The 25,082-nt window shown below is 36.3% G+C and overlaps 1 protein-coding gene across 1 annotated transcript in view; it reads right to left on the reverse strand.

Moving 5' to 3' along the window:
- MIB1 (mindbomb E3 ubiquitin protein ligase 1) overlaps positions 1–25,082 on the reverse strand; it is a 119,507-nt gene that overhangs the window by 87,299 nt on the left and 7,126 nt on the right. Inside the window, 5 exon segments of the mRNA XM_032602637.1 lie at positions 982–1,186; positions 2,497–2,563; positions 4,919–5,023; positions 11,095–11,224; positions 13,032–13,203. Coding sequence (XP_032458528.1) covers positions 982–1,186; positions 2,497–2,563; positions 4,919–5,023; positions 11,095–11,224; positions 13,032–13,203 — 679 coding nt within the window.

Consider the following 25,082-nt stretch of genomic DNA (forward strand, 5'->3'; position numbering starts at 1 on the left):
ATCATGTGTATCCTTAAGATTTAAACACAATTAGAGCTAATTCTATAATGTGGTTAGCAACTTAATGTTAATTTTTCTTATTTCATATATAATCCTTCCCCTAAAGAATCTCAGAGAGTTAGTTTCTTTATGTACATGTCAGTAATAAAGCTTTGACAACTATTCAATTTAACTACCGAATTTTTTCTTTAAAATACTGTAAACATACTAGTAAATTGGATATATTTTGGCCCCTACAGACAAATAAATAAAAGGCACAGGCCCAGTCTCCAAGAAACACGAAACCCAGAGACCAAATAAATAACCATTTTAGTAGATAATAGGAGACCTAAACAGATAAATAGCATATGCATGTACCAGGGAGGGGGGAAGGAGAGAGGAAGTAAGCATAAAAGTTCAATATTTATAGGAGGCAAAGGAGTTAATCCAGAGAAGGAGGGAGACAAGGAGGAAAGGGTATTCTGCACGGAAGGAGTGGTGTGTGCAAAGGTTACAGAAGTGAGGAAACACACGCAGTGCTGTGTGGCTGATAAGCATTAGTGTGTGCACAGGTGTCTGTGGCAAGGCAGAGCTGTGTTACCATGAGATGACGCTGGAGATATGGGCCAGAGGAGTTTTACTGTTATCCTGTTCATTCAGGGTAGACTGATGCAGTCCAACAGAACACAGAACTTTTTAGCTATACTTGGACCTAATACTGATACAATGTATTCTGCCCCCTAAAGGAAAAAAAAAGTGCACAGAACATTGAATCATAAATATATTCATATAAATATATACACATACACACACACACACACACACATACACTGTTCTTACTTGTTTCCCTCCACTTTACCAACATATTCCGGATTTTCATCTATTATTGAAGAGTTAGCTGTAAGAGGTTTTATTATATCACATTATTTGCTTTCTTTAAGGCTCTTTCCTCTATATACTAACTTTATTTGCCATTACTGAAAATTTAAAAATATAACCAACCTATTGCCACTTGGATACTGTACTACAATGTCATGATCTTCATCAATGCCACAAACAGTTCCAGTTGTAGTTAAAGTCTCAAACATGCCATCAGTCCATCCTCCATGACCGTGCTGCAAAGACTGTACAATTTCTAGGTCAAGATCTATATTGACCAGGTCACCAATCTGCAATCCACCAGGATTCCTGTTGCCATTCTGCTCACCTATAATTGCAGAGGGAGTTGACAAAGGAAAAGGAAAATCACAGCAACAACAGGCAACTGCACTGTTTTAAATAAGAAAAAGCCCAAGATATTTGAGTTTCAGTTACTATCTAATCTTAAAATGTTTTGAGAATATACTGTGAGTATCAAATTCTAGAATTAGAGAGCTTTAAAAAAAAGCAAGAAAAGAAAACAGACTTAAAACCAGAAATAATGTAATGATTTACAACAATGACTGAACAGGGGCAGAATCTACAGAAGACTAGGCAACCATCTATCAGAACACAAAGTTCTGAGCATTGACAATATTCACCTTTCTGCCTGGATGACTTGCTGAAGAGCCAACATAACTAACTAAAGTATATGAAAGAGAACCCTGGAATTTTTTTTCCTCTGAAGGGCTTACTGTTATTAGTTACCAAATAGTTCTTGTGATTTTTGCCTAAAGAGCATTTTCAAAGCCCATTTCTGAGATTATTTGCAAAACTACTTATGGGATAAAGGATTCATGATCATAAAACACTATGCTGAGGGATCTGAAATGGGTATGCTGATTCTACACTTTCCTTGTAAAACCCAGATACAAAACAAAGTTTCTGAAAGCAAGAGAAAGAGGTGATCTCCTCAAAACCGTAAGATTTTCTTCTACATTCTCCTTTTTAAAAAAATTAGGTATGCTGGAAGAGAACAGCGCTTTTGGGCAATAAGGCAAATCAAATGATTCGGAAAGAGGAACAGAGCGTTCACATGAGAAAGGAAAGCATTCAGAGACTAAAGGTTTAATCAGAAGAATGTGGTAAATGTTCATCTTGCCAACAATGAAGAATCTATAAAGTGAAACTAGTTTTGGTTTTCTTGTTCTTTTTTTATTTTAATGATACATGAAATTATATTTATCATATTATCTTAATCTTAGAGCTGTTCTTATATTTTCAAAGAAATTTTACAGAAATTCTAAGGAATTTATAAGCATTAAATTGTTAGGTCCTATTCTCAGTAGTATAAGAGATATAACATTGATCATATAACCCAAAATTTTTCAACAATATAAGTTTATGGTTAAAAGACAGAAGTTTCAAATATAGTATGCCATATAAATGGTATATCAATTATACCAAAAAGTCATGACAATTCTTTCAGTTTAAATAAATTAAAAAGAACAAATGCTTTAAAACAAAATAAAACCAAAAGAGTATGTCTTTAAAAAGCTTTAATGGTAACTAATTTTTTTAAAGCCCAATTTAAACACTTTTCCGATTCCATGAACTCTGACCCATTATTTAGAAATTTTCTCTAGCCTGTTAACTCACCTAGCACAGGACAATGATCTCTGTAGAAAGAACCTCCTTTGGCATCCTGGACACACTTCAAGTCAGACTAAGAAAAAGAAAAGAAAGCAGAAAAATCACCCTTGAAAACTTCAACTATAGCTTAAAACCTAAAATACGCAAAAATGTTCATTTAGAACATATCCTCAGCAGAAGTGAAGAGTAGCTCTCAGTTAATAGTCACACTAAACATTGCTTTCAAAAACACCCATCAAAAACTATAAACTTGGGGCTTCCCTGGTAGAGCAGTGGTTGAGAGTCCGCCTGCCTATGCAGGGGACATGGGTTCGTGCCCCAGTCAGGGAAGATCCCACATGCCACGGAGCAGCTGGGCCCGTGAGCCATGGCCGCTGAGCCTGCGCGTCTGGAGCCTGTGCTCCGCAACGGGAGAGGCTACAACAAAGAGAGGCCCGCATACGGCAAAAAAAAAAAAAAACTATAAACTTGACCTTCAGATAGGTCACACTTTAAGATTTCTTTTAAACTTCAACATTAAAATGCCTGGATCTTTACCATTATCATACTTTCAAAAACACATGCTGGAAAAAAAGAACTAAAACAAAAATCTCATATTTCAAAAATACATAACATATTCCATTTTAAAGATATTTTTACCAAAAAAGAGCTCAACTCATTTGATCTTTCTAATCAATTTTATGAGATATACAAGGCAGGTATTGTATAAAGGAAATTAGCCAAAACTAAATAGTCAGAAAGTAGAAAAGGAAAAAACCAAATCCAGTCTGTTGATTCCTTGTCCAGTTAATTTCCTATCTATATCACTTTTAGTCCTTACTTTACCATAACTTCGTTAACTCAAGTTCCTTCCCACTTAGCTTTTATAAGAAAGTATTTAAGTATTTGAATGGGGAGGCAGTTGTGGTACAATGAAAAGTACAGGAAATGTGCACTTAGAAGAGCAACCTTGAGGGTGACTGAAAATTCAGAAACAGATTACCTAAAAGTGCCTAACAGTACCATATACATGTATAAAGTGATCAGTACATACATACTATATTAAGGAAAGGAGCTCTTTTATACAGACACATACACACACAAACACACCCCAACCCAACTCTCTTTTACAGCCTCCTTTGCCACTATAGCTCACATTTAGTTCAATCCTAGCCAAGGAGACATGGGTCAAGCAGTTTTAATATGATACTTTAACCCAGTGGTTCCACTTCTAGGAATCTATCTTAAAGAAATATACCCATAAATGTATAAAGACATATGCACCAGGATGCTTACTGAAACACTGCTTGCAACAATGAAAAAAACAAAAAAAACCCCAGATACCCATCAACAGAAATCTCATTATATAAACAATGGCATAACCATATAATGGAATACTACTCAGCCATCAAAAAAGAATGGGATCAATCTATATGTATACTACTCAATAAGTACCTGAGCGCACACAGCACGTAAAGCTTCGTTTGAAGCAAGTTAATAATCAGTTGGAATTCTACAAAAATTCCCAATTTAAAAACAGGGAGAGGCACGAAGATAATAATGAAAAACTAATGACCAATGCTGCATACAATTGTAAAAATTGGTGAGTAAACTACCTGTCTAGATTCACAAGGCTCGCTTTTATGTATAAAAGGAAAAGATTAAGGCAACGGGACAGTGGGATATTCTTTCCCCTCCTAATGAGCATAAGAGTTGGGGAAAAAAAAATGAAATTTTAGAATTCTTTGAATGAAAAATGTATTCAAGGTGGAAAGGATATAAAAAACATTAATATTTTAGCATTAATATAATATTTAATTACACTCTATAAATTAAATAGCTGAGGTCAACATCTGAATAATGATCCATGACATGCAGAAATATAGGACAATCCATTGAATAAAAACTACCATTATGCTCCTTAAGCACTTAAGTAATTCAAAGTGCTTCTAGGTCAGTCATTTTCAATCATCAACACTACACTTTAAAAATACAGAGGAGGGATTTCCTGGCGGCGCAGTGGTTGAGAGTCCGCCTGCCGATGCAGGGGACACAGGTTCATGCCCTGGTCCGGAAAGATCCCACATGCCGCGGAGCGGCTGGGCCCGTGAGCCATGGCCACTAAGCCTGCGCGTCCGGAGCCTGTGCCCCGCAACGGGAGAGGCCACAACAGTGAGAGGCCCGCGTACCGCAAAAAAAAATAATAATAAAAATAAATAAAAATAAAAATACAGAGGAAAAAACTCCTTATAAAATAATTTTAACACCTATTGTATTAAATTCTCACTTTACAGATGTTCCCTCTGATTGCATACTCATGATTCAGATGGCTGTATTCTGACAAAAGGAGATGACAAAAGAAAAAAATGGAAGAATACAATAAGGGCTATTTTTACTTCCCTTCTTTCACCCGTCCAATATTTTCAGCTTTTGTGGTTCTTACACTTACCATGCCCTCAAAGCCAACTCTGTAAAGGTTCTTAGCACCATTGTCCCAGAGAACGTAGGCCGCACTATGTGGGCTTGATGCACTCCAGTCTTGGATTTCTGTTACCTAAGGGAAATTTTTGAGGAAAAAAAAAATTTTGAAAGAGGAGAGGAGAGGTTGGTTCTTTTCATTATATTTAAATCTTTAAAAATATTTCAGCTACAATCCTGTGTAACAGGATCATGAAAAATACTTATTTACCAAATATATGTCACTTCTAACATATAACTGAATTATACAATTTTCCAGAATATTATAAGCTAATTTCTAAAACCATTGTAGAAATTGTAAATACAGAAGCTTAGTGATTCTTACAGTGATGGGTTATCAGAAAATACATAATTCATTACAAAATTTAAACTCTTCACTCTTAAAGGATTCCCTCTAACAACAGTGTATTCTTTTAAACCTATTCTTTGATACAAAATTTAAAATCTTTGACCAAATATCCTGAAAAATTCAAGGTAAACCCACTCTCTGGTCAGCTAAACGCTGATAAGCATGAGGCTCAAAGGCCAAGTTTAAAGAAGACTTGAGTGACTTGGCTCCTCCAGCAGCACCCCTCAGTTGCCCCCAAAAGCAGGCCATCTAAGCTGAAACACTGTGACTGCAGTGGAGACCCAGACACAATCTCTAGGCCCCACACACCAGCAGGCTGATTAGTAAGAGCGTTTAATACTTTAAAAAAAAATAAAATAAAATACTGGAGTTGCTATTGCTTAAGGGCCAAGAATCAACTACACAAAACTGACGCACAACGAGCACTAAACTTGGGTATTCTCAAGTGAACCAGTCTACAGCTCAGTATGGGAAGTCACACATGCGCAACTCATTACTCTTCTCCACCCTGACACTTATAATCAACCACGCTACATAGTTACTTAGAATGCCAGGCTAATGTTAAATGTAATTTTTAAGGCATGCCCTTAAAAACAGACTATTTCAAATAAGATACATAATGACCATTTAATTTTCACCCTGTACTAAAGAAATAGTTTTGCAAGCTACGTATTTTATGGTGCTTTTGTAGAGACAAAAAGTTCTTATGCTTAAAATTTAATCAAATATTTGAGCAACATTTCAAATTGTTAGTAAATGAGTCTATCTATTCTTTTTAATTTTTTTTTTTTTTAAAGGCCGAATGGTGCAGCATGCAGGATCTTAGTTCCCCGACCAGGGATCAAACCCATACCCCCTGCACTGGGAGTGTACAGTCTTAACCACTGGGCTGCCAGAGAGTCCCTATTCTTTTTAATTTTAAAATAAATTACACGTTATAAAAATATATCATATGTAAATTTTAAAGAATAATAAAAAACAAAATGAACATCAGACTAAGAAAAAGAATATTACCAGTACTTTTCAATTCCCCTGCATGCCTCTCATCAATCCCACCCTCCTGCCTTCCAACAGAGGTAACTACCATCCTGAATGCAGAGTCCATCACTGCCATGCTTTGCTTTCTGATTTTCACAACCACTGTATAACCTTCCAAAGCAAGAATTTCTAACACTCTAAAGTGAAACATGCAATTTTTAGCCAAAAAAAAATCCCTTCTGATTCTAATATAGTCAGATTCTATTTCATTCATTTTTAAAAATACAATGCTAGATTAAGTAACTCTGTGTTTTTATGAGAGGGACAAAAAAGCATGTGACCAACTAAAAAACAAAGACTACAAACTTTAAATCAAATTCATCCTAAACTTCAAATTACTTGGGATATAAGCAAATTCATTACTCAAGCTCTGAATCACTAAATGAAATTCCTTCATTTGTTAATATGATTTGGTTAATCAAGGAGGAAAGTGGAAGGCATAAGAAGATAACTACATTAATTTCATACTTTCAATTCTGATTAAGAAATATGTGTGGAATGGCTGCTAAAACCATTAGGTAAAAGGTTGCTGAGAAACTCTGTAAAGGATCAAACTGACAATACCTGCACTGATCAATCTTAACGTCACCAACAGTAGGATAATCAAACTTTATATGCCTCCTGATGTGATGCAATGAAAGTACACACACAACTGATGAGGTACTCTTGACAAAAAAACCTGAACCTGAACCTGAATCTAATCATGTCTCTACACCTAACACCTAGTTTATAAGAATACAAGGCTCAGAGGAAGAAGTTCAAGAATATCATAAAGAATCAATCAGCCAAATCCAAAGAACCTTGATTTCTTCAACAAATAAATGGCATTTTTTAAAATGTTGATAATTTTTGAAGTTGGATGCTGGGTGCATGGGAATTTGTTATACTACTCTTTCTATTCTGGTGTATGTTTGAAATTCTCCATACTAAATTTTTTTTAAAAGAAGAAAATATATCTAGCATACCTGTATGAAATAATCAACATATATTCGAAAGCATTTGCAAAATGAAAACAGTCTTGAAATACTAATGTAGGTAGTTAAGAATACACTACACACTTCCATGATGACCTTACATCATGCTTGCCAAAGCCATGGTGCAAAGCAAAAACCCATGGTACATGTTGGCACATGGTAGGCCATAGATTGTATCAGTATTACAACATCAGCCTAGGTTGGTTTATACCCCTTAATATGGCTCATACTAGCCATATTGTTGAGAACATGTAGTAATGAGAATGGGGTGGGAATCTTGAACCCTCAAGGGAAAAAAAAGATAAGAAAAGAGGATTGGGACAGAGCAGCCAGCACTGAAGACTGGCCAGCACAGGAAGGCTTAAAAACTTTCTTCATTCACACACATGGTCAAAAAGAATCAGACAAAAATTACATTTCATCTCAAACATGTGCTTAAATAATGTTACCCTGAAGACTTCCTATTATATTAAGTTCCCTCACTTAGAGTCCCATGTGTAAGATGGTTTCATTTACTTTTCATTTTGTTCTTAAAATGTAACAAGTATTAAATCATAATAACCAAAAATGTAATACTGATGACTCAAAGCTTCAAGAATGCCTACTTTTCATCCCCCTAAGAAGTGCCAATATAACAAAAATCCAGAAAGTTCCATTTATGTGGCTTCAGACTTTAGCTGCAACTGCTTTTGAAAAGCTGATGAAAAAAAATTTTTCCCAGCCCTCTGACCATAAAATTAAGCGTGAGGAAGAATATAAAGTTAAACACAATTTTAGAATGAAAGTATTAAAATATTTACTTCTTGTGCACTCTTGCAAAAGACATTATTAGAACGTGTACACCACCAAAGGAAAGAGTAAGCTAAGTAAGATGATGTAATGGGATACAGAAAACATGGGATCCGGGTTTCCCTGGTGGCACAGTGGTTAAGAATCCACCTGCCAATGCAGGGGACACGGGTTTGAGCCCTGGTCCAGGAAGATCCCACATGCCGTGGAGCAACTAAGCCCATGTACCACAACTACTGAGCCTGTGCTCTAGAGCCCACGACCCACAACTACTGAGCCTGTGTGCCACCACTACTAAGTCCGTGTGCCACAACTACTGAAGCCCATGTGCCTAGAGCCCGAGCTCCACAAGAGAAGCCACCACAATGAGAAGCCTGTGCACCACAATGAACAGTAGCCCCCACTTGCCACAACTAGAGAAAGTGCACATGCAGCGACGAAGACCCAATGCAGCCAAAAATAAATAAATTAAATAAATAAGAAATTTTTTAAATGCTTAAAAAAAAAAGAAAACATGGGATCCAGCCAGGAAAGAGGCAAGGGCATCCATCAAAGGGAGCTGCCAGGATGACTGCTGGGTACCAGGCATCAAGGGCAATCTGTCTGAACTGTAGCCATGTGATTCACAGGCCAGACATGCTGAAGGCTCTTATCACCCAGATGCCCACTGCCATTGCACCATTTTATCAACCTAAGGTCACACTGCCTGAGTGAGCCTGACCCGAATTCTCCACTGTACTTGGCTTGTTGGACTATGTAATGATGAGGTTCCCACTCTCCCCTCCACCCCCCATTCTCTGCCACCTAAATCAACTGAGGTCTCTCATCTTACCCCACAGAATATTCTGCTTTGACCCACTCCTAAAACTTTGAGGTGGACCATGGTAAGCTTAGAAGCAAAAAATGCATAGTAACTCATGTCCTCTGACCATATTCCTGTCCAGTGTCCTGCACTTGGCCCATACTTCTGCCTTGCCTGATGTCCTGACCGTGCTGATTCCTGTGTTTCCCAGGACTCACTAATGAGTTCTTGCAGGGCTTGCAATTGGGAAAGGGTAAACAGAAGGCTTTTAAAGGTATTCATAACATTCTATTTTTTTAATCTGTAGACTAGGAAAAAAAGTTTGCTTTTTAAAATTTTATTACTATTCTTTAAGCTTTAACATACATTTTATACATCCTATGTGACACAGTATTGCTATGATTACAGAAGTTGTTAACTGCACAAAGGGCCTTGCCAAGGAGGAGAACAGAGGCTGACCTCCAGCCTGAGCTCCACTTACCAACACCTTATGCACGGGGACAAGGCTGTTCCTGTGTCCACGCTCAAAGGGGTACCTTTTCTCTACCACTGGCTTGCCAAGCATGTCCCCACATCACTCCATCCATCCAGAGGTGGTGCCTTTCCCAAATTCGCACTGGTCTATTTTTCTTTTTAGAAATGTGCTTCTCAAACTTTAATGTACATCTGAATGACTTAGGGCTCTGGTTAAAATGAAGACCCTGGGGCTTCCCTGGTGGCACAGTGGTTGAGAGTCCGCCTGCCGATGCAGGGGACACGGGTTCATGCCCCAGTCCGGGAAGATCCCACATGCCGCGGAGCGGCTAGGCCCACGAGCCATGGCCGCTGGACCTGCGCGTCCGGAGCCTGTGCTCCGCAACGAGAGAGGCCACAACAGTGAGAGGCCCGCGTACCTCAAAAAAAAAAAAAAAAAAAGAAGATCCTAATTTAGAAAGTCTAGGAGGAAAGGGACCTATTACCTATTATACTTCTAATAAGCTTTCAGGTGACACCAATGCTGCTGGTCAACAGGCCACACTATAGTCACAGAATTCAGATTTATATTTCTGGTTGTCCATCTCCCCTAATTAGAATATAGGTTTCAGAAGAGTAGGAATTTTGCCTCTTTTGTTTATTCCCATAACGCTCATGCTTGGAACAGAATCCTTCACCTAAGTGTTCAATAAATATTTACTAAATTAAAAAAAAAAAAAACATTGCTTCCTTAATAAAAATCAAAGTACTTAAAACATATAGGCCAAAATATTTCTGTCCGACTTCCAAACGTTAAAATTAGACCTTATTACTTGAAATTAAATCAATATAACAATACTCTGAATTTAGAAAACATCTATTTGACAAAATGTTTAAAAATCTCAAATTCAAAAGAATCTATATAGCACCAAGTTGTACAAAAGAGGCTTTCGAGTTCCTAGGAAGAGTTCCTCAGATGACAGAGACTCTAAAATCATCATTCCTTAATGCTAAAAACAATATTTTAAAGAAGGTAACAGAACTGATATTGACTTCAAAATCTCAAACGTGAAATGCTGTTCATTTCAGTACATCTAGCAAAACACAGAGAATACACATTTAACATGTGACTGACTGAATCAACGAATGCATCATCAGCAAAAGCAACATGAAATCCAAATAAGTAAAACCAACAACCCTTTCACCCTAATATCTCTGGCTACCCCAGCCCGTTAAAGAGGCTGTACAAAATTCCCTTCAGAATAACTGCTATAACTGACCGCTAGACAGCTCTACACGCCTCCTGAGAAGGGTAAGGAGTTAAGTGGACTGAATAACAAAGTAGCTGCCTATTTCCCCTCAGAAACAGACCTTTGGGGGAATGGAATATAAAACAAGTACATTCAAATGAAGTTTTAATAACAAGAAAATCAAGAGCATGAGATACTGCTTAGGGAGGACTAGCCCAAACAGGATGTTGAGAAAGGCATTCTGGGCAACAAAACGGCCACATGAAGCCTAAAAGTGGAAAGGTAAAATCTACCCTACAACCTTCTCACGGAACGCCAATATGTACAACAGAGCAGGAACAATCTTTTTATTCCGGGGGAAAAAAAATGAAAACTTAAGAAACTGTTATTGGCATTTAAAAAATGGGCCAAGAAATTCAACTACAGTAGTTATAAAATCTACTGAATATACAATATTCTAGAATAACATGATGAATCAAAAACAATTTTTACCTTTCCCCTACGTCCATTTCCTCCATCCTGATCTTCCCACTGCCAGTCCACTCCTCGTACCACTCTGGCACCTGCAAAGATCCCTCTGGCTGTAATCTTCTTAGATTTTCTACGAGACTCTAACAGAACCCTAAAAAAAGTATTTACTTTCAAATTTATATAAAAATAGGTAACAGCAGTTTATTTTTTAAAATAAGATTATAAAAAAGGTTATTCTGAAAATATAAAAGATTTTTCTTTGTTCTGGTTAATACCATAACAGCACGGTACAGGAACACTTTCCACGTTACACAGGTTATGATGATGACGACATTAGTAGTTGGAATAATAATAATAACGGCTAATATTTACTTAGCTTTTCCTATACATAAAAGCACTTACAGAGGTATAAAGTCTGTTACAGTCCCTAAGATGAAGGTATTATTATTCATTTTACCAATGAGGAAACTAAGTCCCAAAGAGGTTAAGTAATTTGCCCAAGGTCACAAAAGTTAAATTGGAATGGAATCAACACATGAATCCAGTCTAACCACTTCAGGGTATCACCACACTCTTCAATACTTTAGAGATGGCAAATTCAAAACCCTACAACTGTCAGGCAAGTACTACAAATGAGGGCCTAAGAAAGACAGCACCACAGCAATGACAAATGGCAAATGGCACTTGACCTCAGGCTGGGGAAAACAATAGGGAGTGGTAGGGACTTTGGTGAACTCCAGAGTATGATTTGTCTAAAGGGTACAGGTGTTCCTGTGCTTCAGCCAACTGCTGCCAGGAAAAAATGCAGAACCTGTGTTGACAGTCTTTGGAGCGTGGGGGAACAGAACAGGGTTAGAATTCATAAACCTGATTTTTCTGTGAAATCACCCGATTTTAAAAGGTTAGCAATTGTTCAAAAATTTAGATCACTGTGTAAGTCAAGTAAAATACATCTGTGGCCTGGATTTGACCTACAATAACCTGTCTCTAAAGTAGTGTATACCTACAAGAGACTACAGACCTTGAAAAAGATTCTATACTCAACTATCTAGACAAGCATGGTTTTCCAAGGCCTTCTATTCCTTATTCTTCTACATCCTTCTCATTCCTAAAAATCAAAAAGATCTGGGGGTTTTTCTTCTGCTCTGCTTTTATCTCATTATTCTGTTCATTTTCAGAATATCTTTACTACACACTAACTTTAAAAATTGTAAGCAAAAGACAAAAATAAATAATCTGTTGAAAGTTACTCACTTAATAAATGGCAGGACCAGGATCTGAACCAGGACAGTCTGACACAAAAATCCATTTTCCTATTACTCCTGCTGCCTCCTTGTCACTGACTTGATTCTTGCTCCTATGCATTAGTCATAGCTACATGAGAATACTCAATCACCTGAAACTCTGCACCCATTCACAATTAACACCCTTCTCTCTTTGCTCCTAAGACACTTAATATACATCACTATATACAGTCTGAAACATCACATGATAATCACTGTTGATCAAATAATACCTTAATTCGTAAACTCCTTAAGAATAACGTCTTATTAATCTTCAAATTTACACAAGTATAGTCTTAATGCTCTGTAGTCTTAATAAATGTCTCTTGATTCAATAAATGGGCTCTAGTGTTCACAAGATAGAATGCATACAGAGAAAACAATCAGCCTCCCTTGGGCCACCCTTTCACTTCCAAACACTGAGCAGTGCCAAGTCTCTACACTAGAGAAAGAACAGCTCAGATTATTCTGGAAAAATACATGTATCTCTATCTTCACAGAACTCTTTTCTCGCTATGTGGTAGGCCTGGTCCACATCTAGCCTGGTAATTGCTACTTCTTGACTAAACCAGCTGTCAGAAGCTATTTCCTGATCCTATTTTTAACGCTGAATGGTATAAAAAATTCAATAGAAACAAGGAATTGCAATTGAAAAAAAAAAATGGATTGCCATACCGCTCACTTCCTGGTGTAGTAATTCTATAAAAGCGATGCCTTAAATGATGCTTATCTCCATGATAACAAACTGTACACAAATCATAATTTGTACACTCCGCACATTTCCATCGAATGCCAATGATTGGTTGCTGGCGGCAGGTATCACACATGGTTCCATCATGCTTGATGCCTATTAAAACAAGGATACATGCTTACATTAATTACAAGTATTATTTATTTGAATATTATTCCCTAAAGGAAAAAATAAGAACACAGCATTTTACAAAATAGTTCAATAAAGCAAGAAATAATATTTCAAATGTACCATATATAGTTTCAAGATAACAGATTGCAAATATTTTAACCAGTACAAATTATAGACTAAATATTTTCTATCCCTTCTTTGTTCACTAGTAAGAACACTTCTCAGTAGCACTTTCCTTGCTCTCATCCACAAACTGAAATTTAGGTTCAATACAGAGAAAGAAAGAAGAATTCTTTATCACCAAGTAGATGTTTCAGACTTCAAACACACAAAAATCTTTTGAGGAATGTGAACCTATTCTCCAGGTAAAAATTCCAAAAGAAAAGACAGTTTTATCCTCATGATATCAGAAACAAACTATCAATTAACTTTAGCATGTATCCCTATGTATTGGCAACCTTTTCCCCATCAACAGTAAACTTTAGACAATGATTAGCAAGCAAGTTTCCCAGTTTGGGAAACAAACTTGCGTTTGTCGTGGGTTTTCTTTTTTCCTTAAAGAACAAGAAGAAATTAACACTAGAAAAAGAAAACAAGCACTTGGTAATATAATCTATACTAAAAATGTTCACATGGATAGATGAGATACATGTTAGAACTATAAAAGTACCACTATAAATTAATGAAAATAACTGACATTATAGGGTAATAAGATTGGGGAATAATGTTCCTTTACTATTCTACTAAGATCACTTGTTCAATAAATTAAAACTAGGAGTTTTTAAAAACAATGTGTGGCCTATGAACATCAGTGTCACTATTTCATGACACATGCTGTATGGTCATGCCCAATGTTGAACTACAAACAAGGGCTAAGTTGTCTGTACAATACTGACGCTCCCCTAGATCAAGTTCTGGCTCTGTCAATAGCTATCTCTGTGTCTATGAAAAAGTCATTTTAACTGAGGTACTTACATATAAAACAACAGTATTTATTTCAAAATATTTGGTGGAGAGGGAGGGGAAGTAAGGTGCGTTTAGATGAAACAAGATTGCTCGTGTTTAAGTTGGGTAACAGGTAACATGGGGGTTCATTATACTATTCTCTGTTTTGTATAAGTTTAGAGATGTTCAATATTTAAATAAAAGAAATGAGTCATTTTAGTTCTCAGAACCTCAACTTCCTTTGGAGGAGGTAATATGTTCTTTAAAGGAAAGGTATGTTCTAAGAATAAAATGAGAATGTGAAGAACACGCAAGAACTAGAATACAACAGTAGTAATACTATAGCTAAACTCTGCAAGAACTAATGCACTATTGCTACTTCCTGGTAAGGGGAAAAATCCTACATAATTCATTTTCTATATCCTGGTTTAAAATCCCTATGAGTAAGGAAACCAGATTCTAAATAAAGTGCCCTAGCTGAGATGGTTAAGAAAAATGGGAGGGAGGGAAGGAGGAAGAATGGACACTGAAAGGAAGCTGGGATGTCTAGTAAACTACAAAAGAGCATGACACCAACACCAAATATGTTTTATGTGCAATCCTTCTGCAGTCTCCTACCACACAAATGCCTGGCTGTAGAGACAGAGAAGACAGCAGACATCAGTACCTACTGATTCATTCAGTAACTATTTCTTTACTGCTACTGTGGGCAGGCCCTCTGCTGCTTTCAAATATCACTCTTGCTATGGTAGGAAGAACAGAAAGGAAGAAAATAAAAGGGGCTAGAGAAACAAAGTCAAGTAGTAAGAAGCTTACACAGTAGTCCAGGTAAGATAATGGTAGTTTAAGCCAGGGTGATGATAGTGGACGTGGAGAGAAAAAGAGTCAAGAGAGATTTAGGTCTTGGTGGCCATGGGTTAGAAAATAAAAGATGTAGAAGGTAACAAAAAAACAAAAGAAGTATAAATAAGATCATTAAAGAGAATACAAATAGATAAGTATTAGAGATATTTAGGAACAAACAGCACAATAAACTGAAACCTAGAACTGCTCCCTTAAAAAACAGAAAGGGAGCCACCAACAAAAACATAAATAACACATGCTTATCAAATAATACAAGCTCAGGGCTCCACTGAGAAACTCATTCAAAAAACTAAATCAAAAAAAAAAAAAAAAGAATCAGGAAAGGTTTTTTAGAAATGGTAGATGAGTAGACCTTTCAAAGGAAGAAAGAAACCTCAGAAGAGCACAGAGTATATTCAATGAACAAGGAGCAGCTTTATTTGTTTGGCAGGATTATGAAATATAGTCAGAGACTTAGAGATAAACTTTATAGAGTCATGCTGGGAGATAATACGATAAAACATAATCTCTGATCTGTATATTTAAATTGTTGCATTAAATGGGGAAAACAAAGGTATGCGATTTCAGAAACTACTCACATAACTTACTGGCTAGGTAATGTTCAGAATTGAGCTTTTTAAACTACTCTGGGACCAATATTCTCATCTATAAATTGAGAAAATACTTCCTTTCATAGATGTTATGGACTGGGAGGTTCCCCCCACAATCCCTAACCTCCAATGTGATGATATTTGGAGGTAAGGCCTTTGGGAGGTAATTAGGTTTAGATGAGGCAATGAGAGTGGGACTCCCATGATGGGATTAGTGCCTTTCTAAGGAGAGGAAGAGAGACCAAAGTGTCTCTCTCTCTCTCTCTTTCTGTCATGTGAAAACAAAGCAAGAAGGCAGCTATCTGCAAGCCAAGGAGAGAGCCCTCAATAGGGAACCAAAGTGGCCACCCCCCTGAACTTGGACTACCCAGCCTCTAGAACTGTGAGAAATAAATTCCTATTGTTTAAATCACCCAGTCTGTGGTAGATTGTTATGGCATCCCAAGCAGACTAAGACAATATGGAAAGGGACATTGTGAACCTAAAGTGATATAATAGAGGTAAACATACTCTGAAAGGCGTTACAATAAAAGGTAAGTATAAAGAATTATACTGCAATTAATTTAATCTTAATATAGATATATTAAAAGTACTAGTCATCTATTTAAATAATTTAATGATCAAAGTCATCACATACCCCAGGCAAATTCAGCAATACTTATACAAAAATTAAAGAGCTGAATAAATATCTCAATTTCCCAGAGACTGCATACAGAAAATATTCAATTATTCATGTGTGGATTACCCCCATTTTATTTCAGCAAATTACCTGCCCTCTCCATTTGCTAATTACTCTTTTATCTCAGGTTTTCCCCCAAAGTTTGTGGCTTCCCTGCAGCTGTACCTGTCCTCTCTGTTCCTTTAATTGTTTTCACTCCAGAACAGCAACAGAGGACACAACTGCCATGTGAGACAGTCCTACACAAGAGTAGTTCATCCACCACTTCTCATTCTAGCCTATGGCTAATTCTGACTGCATCAATAATTCTGACTGCATCAATCATGAAAATTATCATCAGCCATAGGCCCAAAAGAAATTATACTCTAGTCTAACAGACTGTAAACTAAAATTAAAAACCAAATAAAAAAAAAAAAAACAACCAAATTTATAGCTGCACAACTCAGAGCTACCAGCGTTCACAAGTACTGCATGCTTCAGTCTTTCACAATATAAATCAAAAGGCCAAATCTATTCTTCCTTTTGGGGTGTATAAATGAATACACAGAAAAGGATTTGTTTGTTGTTTTTCAATCACAGAAGGATTTTTTTTTAAGTACCAAATAATCCATAACCTGGCTAATCATCCCATGGGTTACTAAGAATTTGCTATATTTTGCTTTAAATCAAATATAACCATTCCTTATAATGTTCACTTTGAAAACATAATTTTGTAATTATTCCTGATATTATCTCCCAACACAAACAGCAAAAGTCTACAAAGTTAAGAAAGAAATTATCCTAGCTCACATAAAGATATTTTTAAGGTAAATTCTGAAACCTATCAACAGACAAAGATTTTGAAGAACTGTCATAATTGTCTGATGCAAGCCTAAAAATGAATTTTAAATTTTCATAAAATTGCACTTTTTAATAAGAAATGGCAAGAATCACAATATGAGGTTTTTTTAAATTCATCAATTTAAATACTGAAATACAGGTACACCCCTGCTTTATTTATGCATTTTACATCAGGCACATTCCTGGAAAACTGAGTGTGTACTTAAAATGGAGGAAAGACGTGGCAGATGGTATTTTCCAAAGAAAGCCTCACCGATCTATATCCACCCCAAGTGCTCTCCTGACAAGAGGACAATGAATGACAAGTGGCCATCAAGAGGCGGGTCTGTTTTCCTCCCCACTGATCCTGGGGGGACATCTGCAACTGCCTTGGTTAATAGAAGGTGGCAGAAGTGACACCATATGACTTCTGTGCCACCTGTCTGTCCATGTCTCTCTCTCCCCCTCAGGATTCATGCCCCCACATGCCTTGGCAGTTCTTTCATACTAAGTCTGGCTACCCTGAAGCTGCCACAGAGAGGAGACCACTTGGCGAGGCCATAAAGAGGTATAAAGAGATGCCCGAGGAAGCCTGGCTATGCAGCCCCCTCCACTGTTTGACTCTCCTAGCTGGGGCCCTAGATACTGTGGAGCAGAGGCAAGCCATTCCCCACTGAGCCTCTCCAAATCCCTGAGAGGTAGAAGCCCTGAGCATATAAACTGTTTCACACCACTAAGTTTGGGGGTATTTGTTGTGTAACCATTGCAACTAGAACAAAGCAAGTTAAAAATAAGTTACAATCTTTATTAAATTACAGTTCCCTGCAGTACAGCATAGCAAAAATGTGGATAAATTAAAGAGCTAAATATGAAAAAAAGAAAACCATAAAAGTGCTAGAAAAAATAGTTGAACAGCATCTTTTACAATTCTGAGTAAAGTCTCTCTAAGCATGACACAAAACCTAGAAGTCACACACACATATAGGAAGTGTATAAATAGAGAAAACCTGGAAACTCCTCCAAACTGCTGACAGTGGTTGAGGATACACAGATGAGGAAGGAGAAGGCACCTTCACATTTTTCTGTATACATTTTTCAGTTGTTTAGCTTTATTACATACAATTTTCAATTGTTTAGTTTTATAAAGTATTAATTTCATAATTTTAAAAAGAAAATACAAAACAAGAGATACCAACTTTATCCTCTTAAATTGGAACAGATTAAAAATAATATGTCAGTGTACGTGAAGATGGTGTCAAGAGAGCCAGTCATACTGCTGAGAGGGAAACAGAAATTGATATAATCTCTATGGAAGGTACTTGCAAAATGTTTCAAATGCTTTAAAAGATTTTGACCCTGTCTTCAAATTTTTTAAAAGGTACATCTCATGATACTAAATTGTTTGCAGTAAATAAAAATTTAACATAACATATTGAAAAGATGGGGATGCGGCTATTTATGTGTAAACTAAGGTAATCCATAGAAATTCTATGCAGTTATTAAACCATGTTGTAGAAGAAATGGTACTGAGATGGTAAACTATATTATTATTTTATAAAGCAGTATGCAAAGAATTACAATAGAGCACTTTGGTACATAAATTACATTATACATATAACACATGTGCCCAGAAAAACTAGAAAGATAACCCCCAAAATGTGCTTGACGGGATCGCCCTTTGGGGTTTTCCAAGTTTTCTACACTGGGTATGTATCAATTCTAGGAAGCAGCTGGGCGAGAAGGGGCATTTAATACGCAGTATAAGCATCAGAAATGCTGGTATATGTCACTTATAAATAAAAGCTAAAAATAAACAAAAACATGAGGAACTCCAAGTATTTACAGAAACCAACTTTCAAATAGTTACTTCAGCAATGTGGTACACTGCTACTCAGAAGTTTTTACGTCTTTTAACCCTTACCCTAACTTGAGCTATTCCGTGCTTATGAAAAGAAAATATATAGCTAATAAGTACACTCCTTATTGCCACGTGCCTTAAGAGTCTAATTTGTCTTACCACAGGAAAGCATCATGACCAAAAACATCCTAATTAACATTAAATAGCAGTAACAGTAAATGTCCACACAGTAGTTAAGTTTCTGAACAGGTCTAAAATAGGTCTCCTATGCCATCACAAAAAGTCAAATACACTAAACAAATGGGTATCCAATACACACTAAGAGGTATATCCTAATTTATCTGCACAGCTCTTCAAATGAGTGCTGACTGATGAAAGGCATAGGGAAAATGTATCCCAACCTCCTCACTTGACCAGAAAAGGAAAAGCCCAGTTTTCAGCTGTTCCCCTATTTACATATTTTTCATCTCTAAGTTCATTTTCTCCAAAATACAATAACATTCATGAGCTCATAATCTGAGTACAGGCTTTCTTTAAAAGCAACCATTTAAACATACAATGATAACTGGTTAAAAAAAAATAAAAACTTCTACAATTCACGGTTTTAAAGAATACTTCAGGAAAACCACTAATGCACACAAAAGCACATCCAAATCCTTTCTTGGTTCCCACAGTTCAAATGCCAACAAAGCTACTGAACAGCTGTGAAACAGACTAATACTGAGAATTGGAAAAAGTAAACAAAGCAACCCACTCCACTACCAAAATGAGCAGTACAGAATTTTTAATGAGAATGCAATTAACTGACTTTAAAACAAAAGATGACATTTAAAGAAAACATAAAAAAGGAAAAAGGGTTAAATGAACAAGGCCAACATTTTACTGGTCTCTTACTCTGGCAGCTTTTTTGTTTCCCCTTAACTTCATCCACCGGATTCATTCTCAACTAAAAGCACTCCCTTCCACTCTGAACCTCCTTAGAACCTCCAAGAGTTATTCCTTAAAAATTCAATAAAATTTAATTCCCTAACTAAACCCATGAATGCTTTTTCTCCTTCCTAAAGAATACCATACCACCCTAGAGAGTTAACACTCTTTCCCTTTGCTAAGCTTTATGAAGACATCTGCCACCGTTAAATGAACCACCTGATGATAGCTTTTGACTCATTCTAATACTCAAATGACCATCTGCTCTACATTTTAATGACATCTCGCCTAAATTCAATAACTTAAGAGTATTTACATAGCTTAAGTCTTTTTGCTGGCAAATTTTATGAGACCAGTAAAACACTATGGTCGAGATCAATAACCACAAGTTTCTTAAAAGAGCCAAGAAAAACAGCTCAAATTCATAAAGCACTGATTTATTTAAGTAAAATGTTAAATTTCTAGAGAGAAGAAGTGATTGAAAGAGAGAAGGTTCTCACTACAAGCAGTTCATTATGTGAAGCACTTAAACATGGAACAAGAATATGTGAATTATCACTTTGTATAAGAGCAAAAGAAAAAGTAAACAATGTAAATGTTCATTAACAAGAGAGTGAAGATATGTATTAGGTATACAATGGAATACCTAAAATGAATGCTCAAGAGCCACATAATTCAACATGGATGAATCCTTCAACCATAATGCTGAATTTTAAAATTATTCAAGAATACAAAATGTTGCAAATAAAGTACTAGGCACTGTCTACAGATATATACAACACAGCATAAATGTAAAGAAACCCATGGGAATTACTAATTTCTACACAGTGGTTACTTTAGGAGAGGAAGGGAATGAAATTGGGAAGAAGTACAGAGTGTTTTAAACATTAGAAATGCTTTATTAAAAAAAAAAAGAAATGCTTTATTTCTAGATAGGTTCACGTTTATTAATCACTTATCCACTTGGATATATTAAATACTATGTAATAAATTTTAAAACTTGTTTAAAATAAAAAATAAGCATTCCTAGTAGACTAGTATAGTGCCTAGTTAATCCTCTAATCTTTTGCCCTAATTAAAAGATTTTACCTAACCTCAAAAAATAATTTACAAGTCATTAACCAGTGTTTAAAAGCAATTACTTGCTGTGGCATAACCGTTTGCTGATGTCACTCAGTCAACCAAGAATTCCTATTTCTGATTTATGGATTCATTCAATTTTAACCCCAAATCAATGTGACAAGTTTACAGAGATTAAAGAGGGTTAACCAACTTGAGTATGCATCTTATTCTCCCTGAACCATCAAAGTACTTATGGTTTAGAAACTGGCTGAAATGTAATTAAAATTCCTACTGAGGGTGAGGCCTTTGTGACCTGCCAGCTGGTTGGTGTACTCCACATTCCTTACTCTTGAGAAACAGTAAATTAGTGAAAATAGTATTGTTATTATTAATAATACTAACCACTACTTAAATCAGTACCAAGCTAGGTGCTTCACGTATATTTTATTAGCTTTCCCAGCAATACTAAAAGGTAGGCATTATTATCCTCATTTATAGATGAAGAAATTGACCATATGAAGGTACACATTAGTAAGTGGTGGGCTCAAATTCAAACCCATGTGAGGAGGCTGATTACAAAGCTTGGCCTCTTATGCTTTTACCCTACCAGGGTTTTTCCCTCTACTTAGCTCTGATTTTATTTGAAGAATAATTACATATCTAGGGCATCATGTTCCCCATTCAACCTCTGCACTAAAAATATAAGTTATTAAATCCTATTCTAATATTCAAATAAATCTCAAAGAGATACATTTTTTAAATTGAAAAGATTATCTACTTCTTAGTTAATTTCAAAAGTGTTGTAGAGTGAAACACCATCTACTTCCAACCAACTCCTGTTATGAGTTAAGGAGATGTCTTTGAAAGTGCCTCACCCAAAATCTACAACTCTTTCATCATATCTTTTCTGTTGGACAAGTTATTCTCTCATCTATTTTTGCAGCCTCTGCTACTCTACTTTATTATAAGCTTGCATAATAAAATTACAATCATGCCTTACACAGTCCAAACAAAAGAAACAAGGCGTCAAATTAGGCATACAACTGGCAATTTTAGTAATATATTTGTTATTTTTAGCACTTGTTACACAAGAGTAGAAAATTAATGAGGTCAAACAAAAATAAGAATTTTATCCACTTTATTTTTTTCCTAACAGATAAAAATTCATTTTTTCATTTTACAAGCAAAACACCTGTGTACCTTGACCTACTCCAACTTCATTTTACAGGTGAAGAATTAAAGTTTTAAAGAGACTAATGTTATAAGGCAGGGGGAAAAAAAAGACTGACAAACCTAGATTTGAATCTCAACCATCAACCAATTACTTATGAAATCTTGGGCAAATTAGTTCATTTCTCATAGCCTGTTTTCTCATAAGTAAAATGAAGGCTATCAAACAACACTTTTATGAGGTTTAAATGAGATAAAGTATATAAAAAGCTTAGCATAGTTCCTGACACATGATGGAAGCTCAGTAAATGTTAGTCCATTCCCCTACTTAACGAGGCCATGTGAGAAAATCTAGAATGAACAAATACCTTGACTTCCCTACTAAGCTCGTGCATTTTCCACTACTCCATGATAAGAGACTGGGAAAGAGGGGCAAGCAAGGCACCACAATGTAAAATATTACCATCTCAAGCTTTTATGATTTATTATCACTAGCCCTGCAAAACTCCCAAAATTCAAATAATGATTTTTAACATCAAAACGTTTCTACCCCATTTCTTGATTTTTTTCAGAACAAAATTATCATCAAGAAGATAAATCCATCCCAGGAGAAAGCTATATACTCTTATCATGAGTGTGCTTAGAGAATATAAACTAACCCTAACCACAGCAAGCATCTACAAAAGTAAATATGCTCCCAAAGGCAATCCAAAGCCAGAAATGAATGTCTGGACTACCTGCTGCATTCCATTATCTCCTCCATTAATTTAAACCCCACCTTATCTTAGTTGTGTCCTACAAGTTCATTTAAAAGCCCGCTGTTTAGAATTCAGAACCATTTTCCCTCAGAAACAAAGTTTTAAAGATAACTTAGGTACCAGACTATTTCACAAGAACTTATTTACATAGAGCTAATCTATGGGCAAAGATCAAAATTGTTCCTGTGTTCCTAGTTCCATCTGAGGAGGTGGTTTAATCGCTGTAATGCAAACATGATGATAAAAGAAGGCAAGCTAAATTGGTATGGGGACATATGAAAGTATATGAGTAAAGAAACAGGCTTAGGAGAATGAGGAGTGTTCTAAAAAAGCCATTTCCCTACAGATACTTAAAATGCCTAAGCTCCTGCTTGGTGACAGTGCAATGGTTTTCAAAGTGAAGTACATGACCCAGGAAATACAAAAGATGATCCTCTGAAATTAAAGAGATAAGCCCACAATCTCTTATCTGTTCCAAAATCCCAAAACTCTTAAGTTTTCTGTAAATGAGCAGGAAACTCATTTAGTGGTAAATCCTGATCTGAACAAACAAGAGGCTGTGTAGTCTTTATTTACCCCCTTAGTATAACCACTCATATGCTTCCTGCAGAAATATTGGTGTATCTGATGACAGGGTGCTGCTGTGGACCTGGAAGTGGGCATTAACAAAAGTTTATAAATTCAGTCCCAAGCATTCTGAATAAAGCATTGTGGACCTCCATTAATACTTTTATATTTACTATTTTTCTTTTTTCTTTTTTTTTTGGCCACACCACACAGCTTGTGGGATCTTAGGTCCTGACCAGGGATTGAACCCAGGCCCTCAGCAGTGAAAGCTCGGAGTCTCAACCACTGGACTGCCAGGGAATTCCCTATATTTACTATTTTGCTAAAAATCTATGAATGAAATTAGGTTATTAATTGTACATTATTCAGCTGATACTAGCACCCTCAGTGGGTCTCCACAAAAAAAAGAAAAAAAAAAATCACACACGGAATACAAGGTGTACTAAAGGTGAGTGGGAGTTTGACAGCCTGAGGGTCTAACACTGTTGCTCACTTCTTGCACATTAAGACGGGCTGCACCTATTTTGTGGCTAGTTAAGCAGTCTTGTGGAGCCCCTCCTAATGATACAAAACAACATGTTGATTATCTTGCAACAAAGTGCTTGAGGGTCAAAATTAAGAATAGTTCCATTTTTTTTTAAATAAAATAAGTATTCCCAAATTGCACACCTTTTCTGGAATGAAAAGTGGTTGTTAACGGTGTGCTCCCTAGAAGATACATATATTTTTAAATTATACCATTTAATCTATCCCTTCCAGGTAAACGTGATGTCTGACAATAAATAAGAAAATAAACGCAGTCCAAAAGAAACTAGAGTAAGCACCGTGAAAACTGACATTTGGAGATACTTCCATCATTATATGGTCTTTAATGCTGAAACAATGTGTATCACCAATAAACTCTAATATCTGCATCCATAAAGGAAAATCACTTTTATTTCATTTTAAATTCAGTGGATTTTGAATTTATTTATTCACAATGTAAAAGTGAAACACTGTCCAATTCGTTTGTTAGAAATGATCAGCATCAGAAAAGATGGAAAATTACTAGCTAAATTTCAATAAAAATGTTTACTTAACTGGTAAATGGGATAGAAAAATAAGACTGAGATTTGGTAAACATATTGTATTAATCAGGGTCCAGTCAGGAGACAGGAAACCACACCACTTCTAAAAATGGGGAAACAATGAAAAATAGTATTATTAAAATGTAAGAGGCGGGGACTTACATGGTGCAGTGGTTAAGAATCTGCCTGCCAAGGCAGGGTACATGGGTTTGAGCCCTGGTCTGGGAAGATCCCACATGCCCCAGAGCAACTAAGCCCATGTGCCACAACTACTGAGCCTGTGCTCTACAGCCCGCGAGCCGCAACTACTGAAGCCCGCACGCCTAGAGCCTGTGCTCCACAACAAGAGAAGCCACTGCAATAAGAAGCAGGCACACCGCAACAAAGAGTAGCCCCCACTCGCCACAACCAGAGAAAGCCCGTGCGCAGCAACAAAGACCCAATGCAGCCGTAAATAAATTTTAAAAAAGAAATAAATCATGGCATATTAAAAAAAAAAAAAAAAAGGAAGAGGCTTAAAGAAGGGGTCTCGTAGGGCTGGGATCCAGACTTTTAGGG

This window comes from Phocoena sinus, chromosome 14, assembly GCF_008692025.1.
Source record: "Phocoena sinus isolate mPhoSin1 chromosome 14, mPhoSin1.pri, whole genome shotgun sequence".
Taxonomy (NCBI): domain Eukaryota; kingdom Metazoa; phylum Chordata; class Mammalia; order Artiodactyla; family Phocoenidae; genus Phocoena; species Phocoena sinus.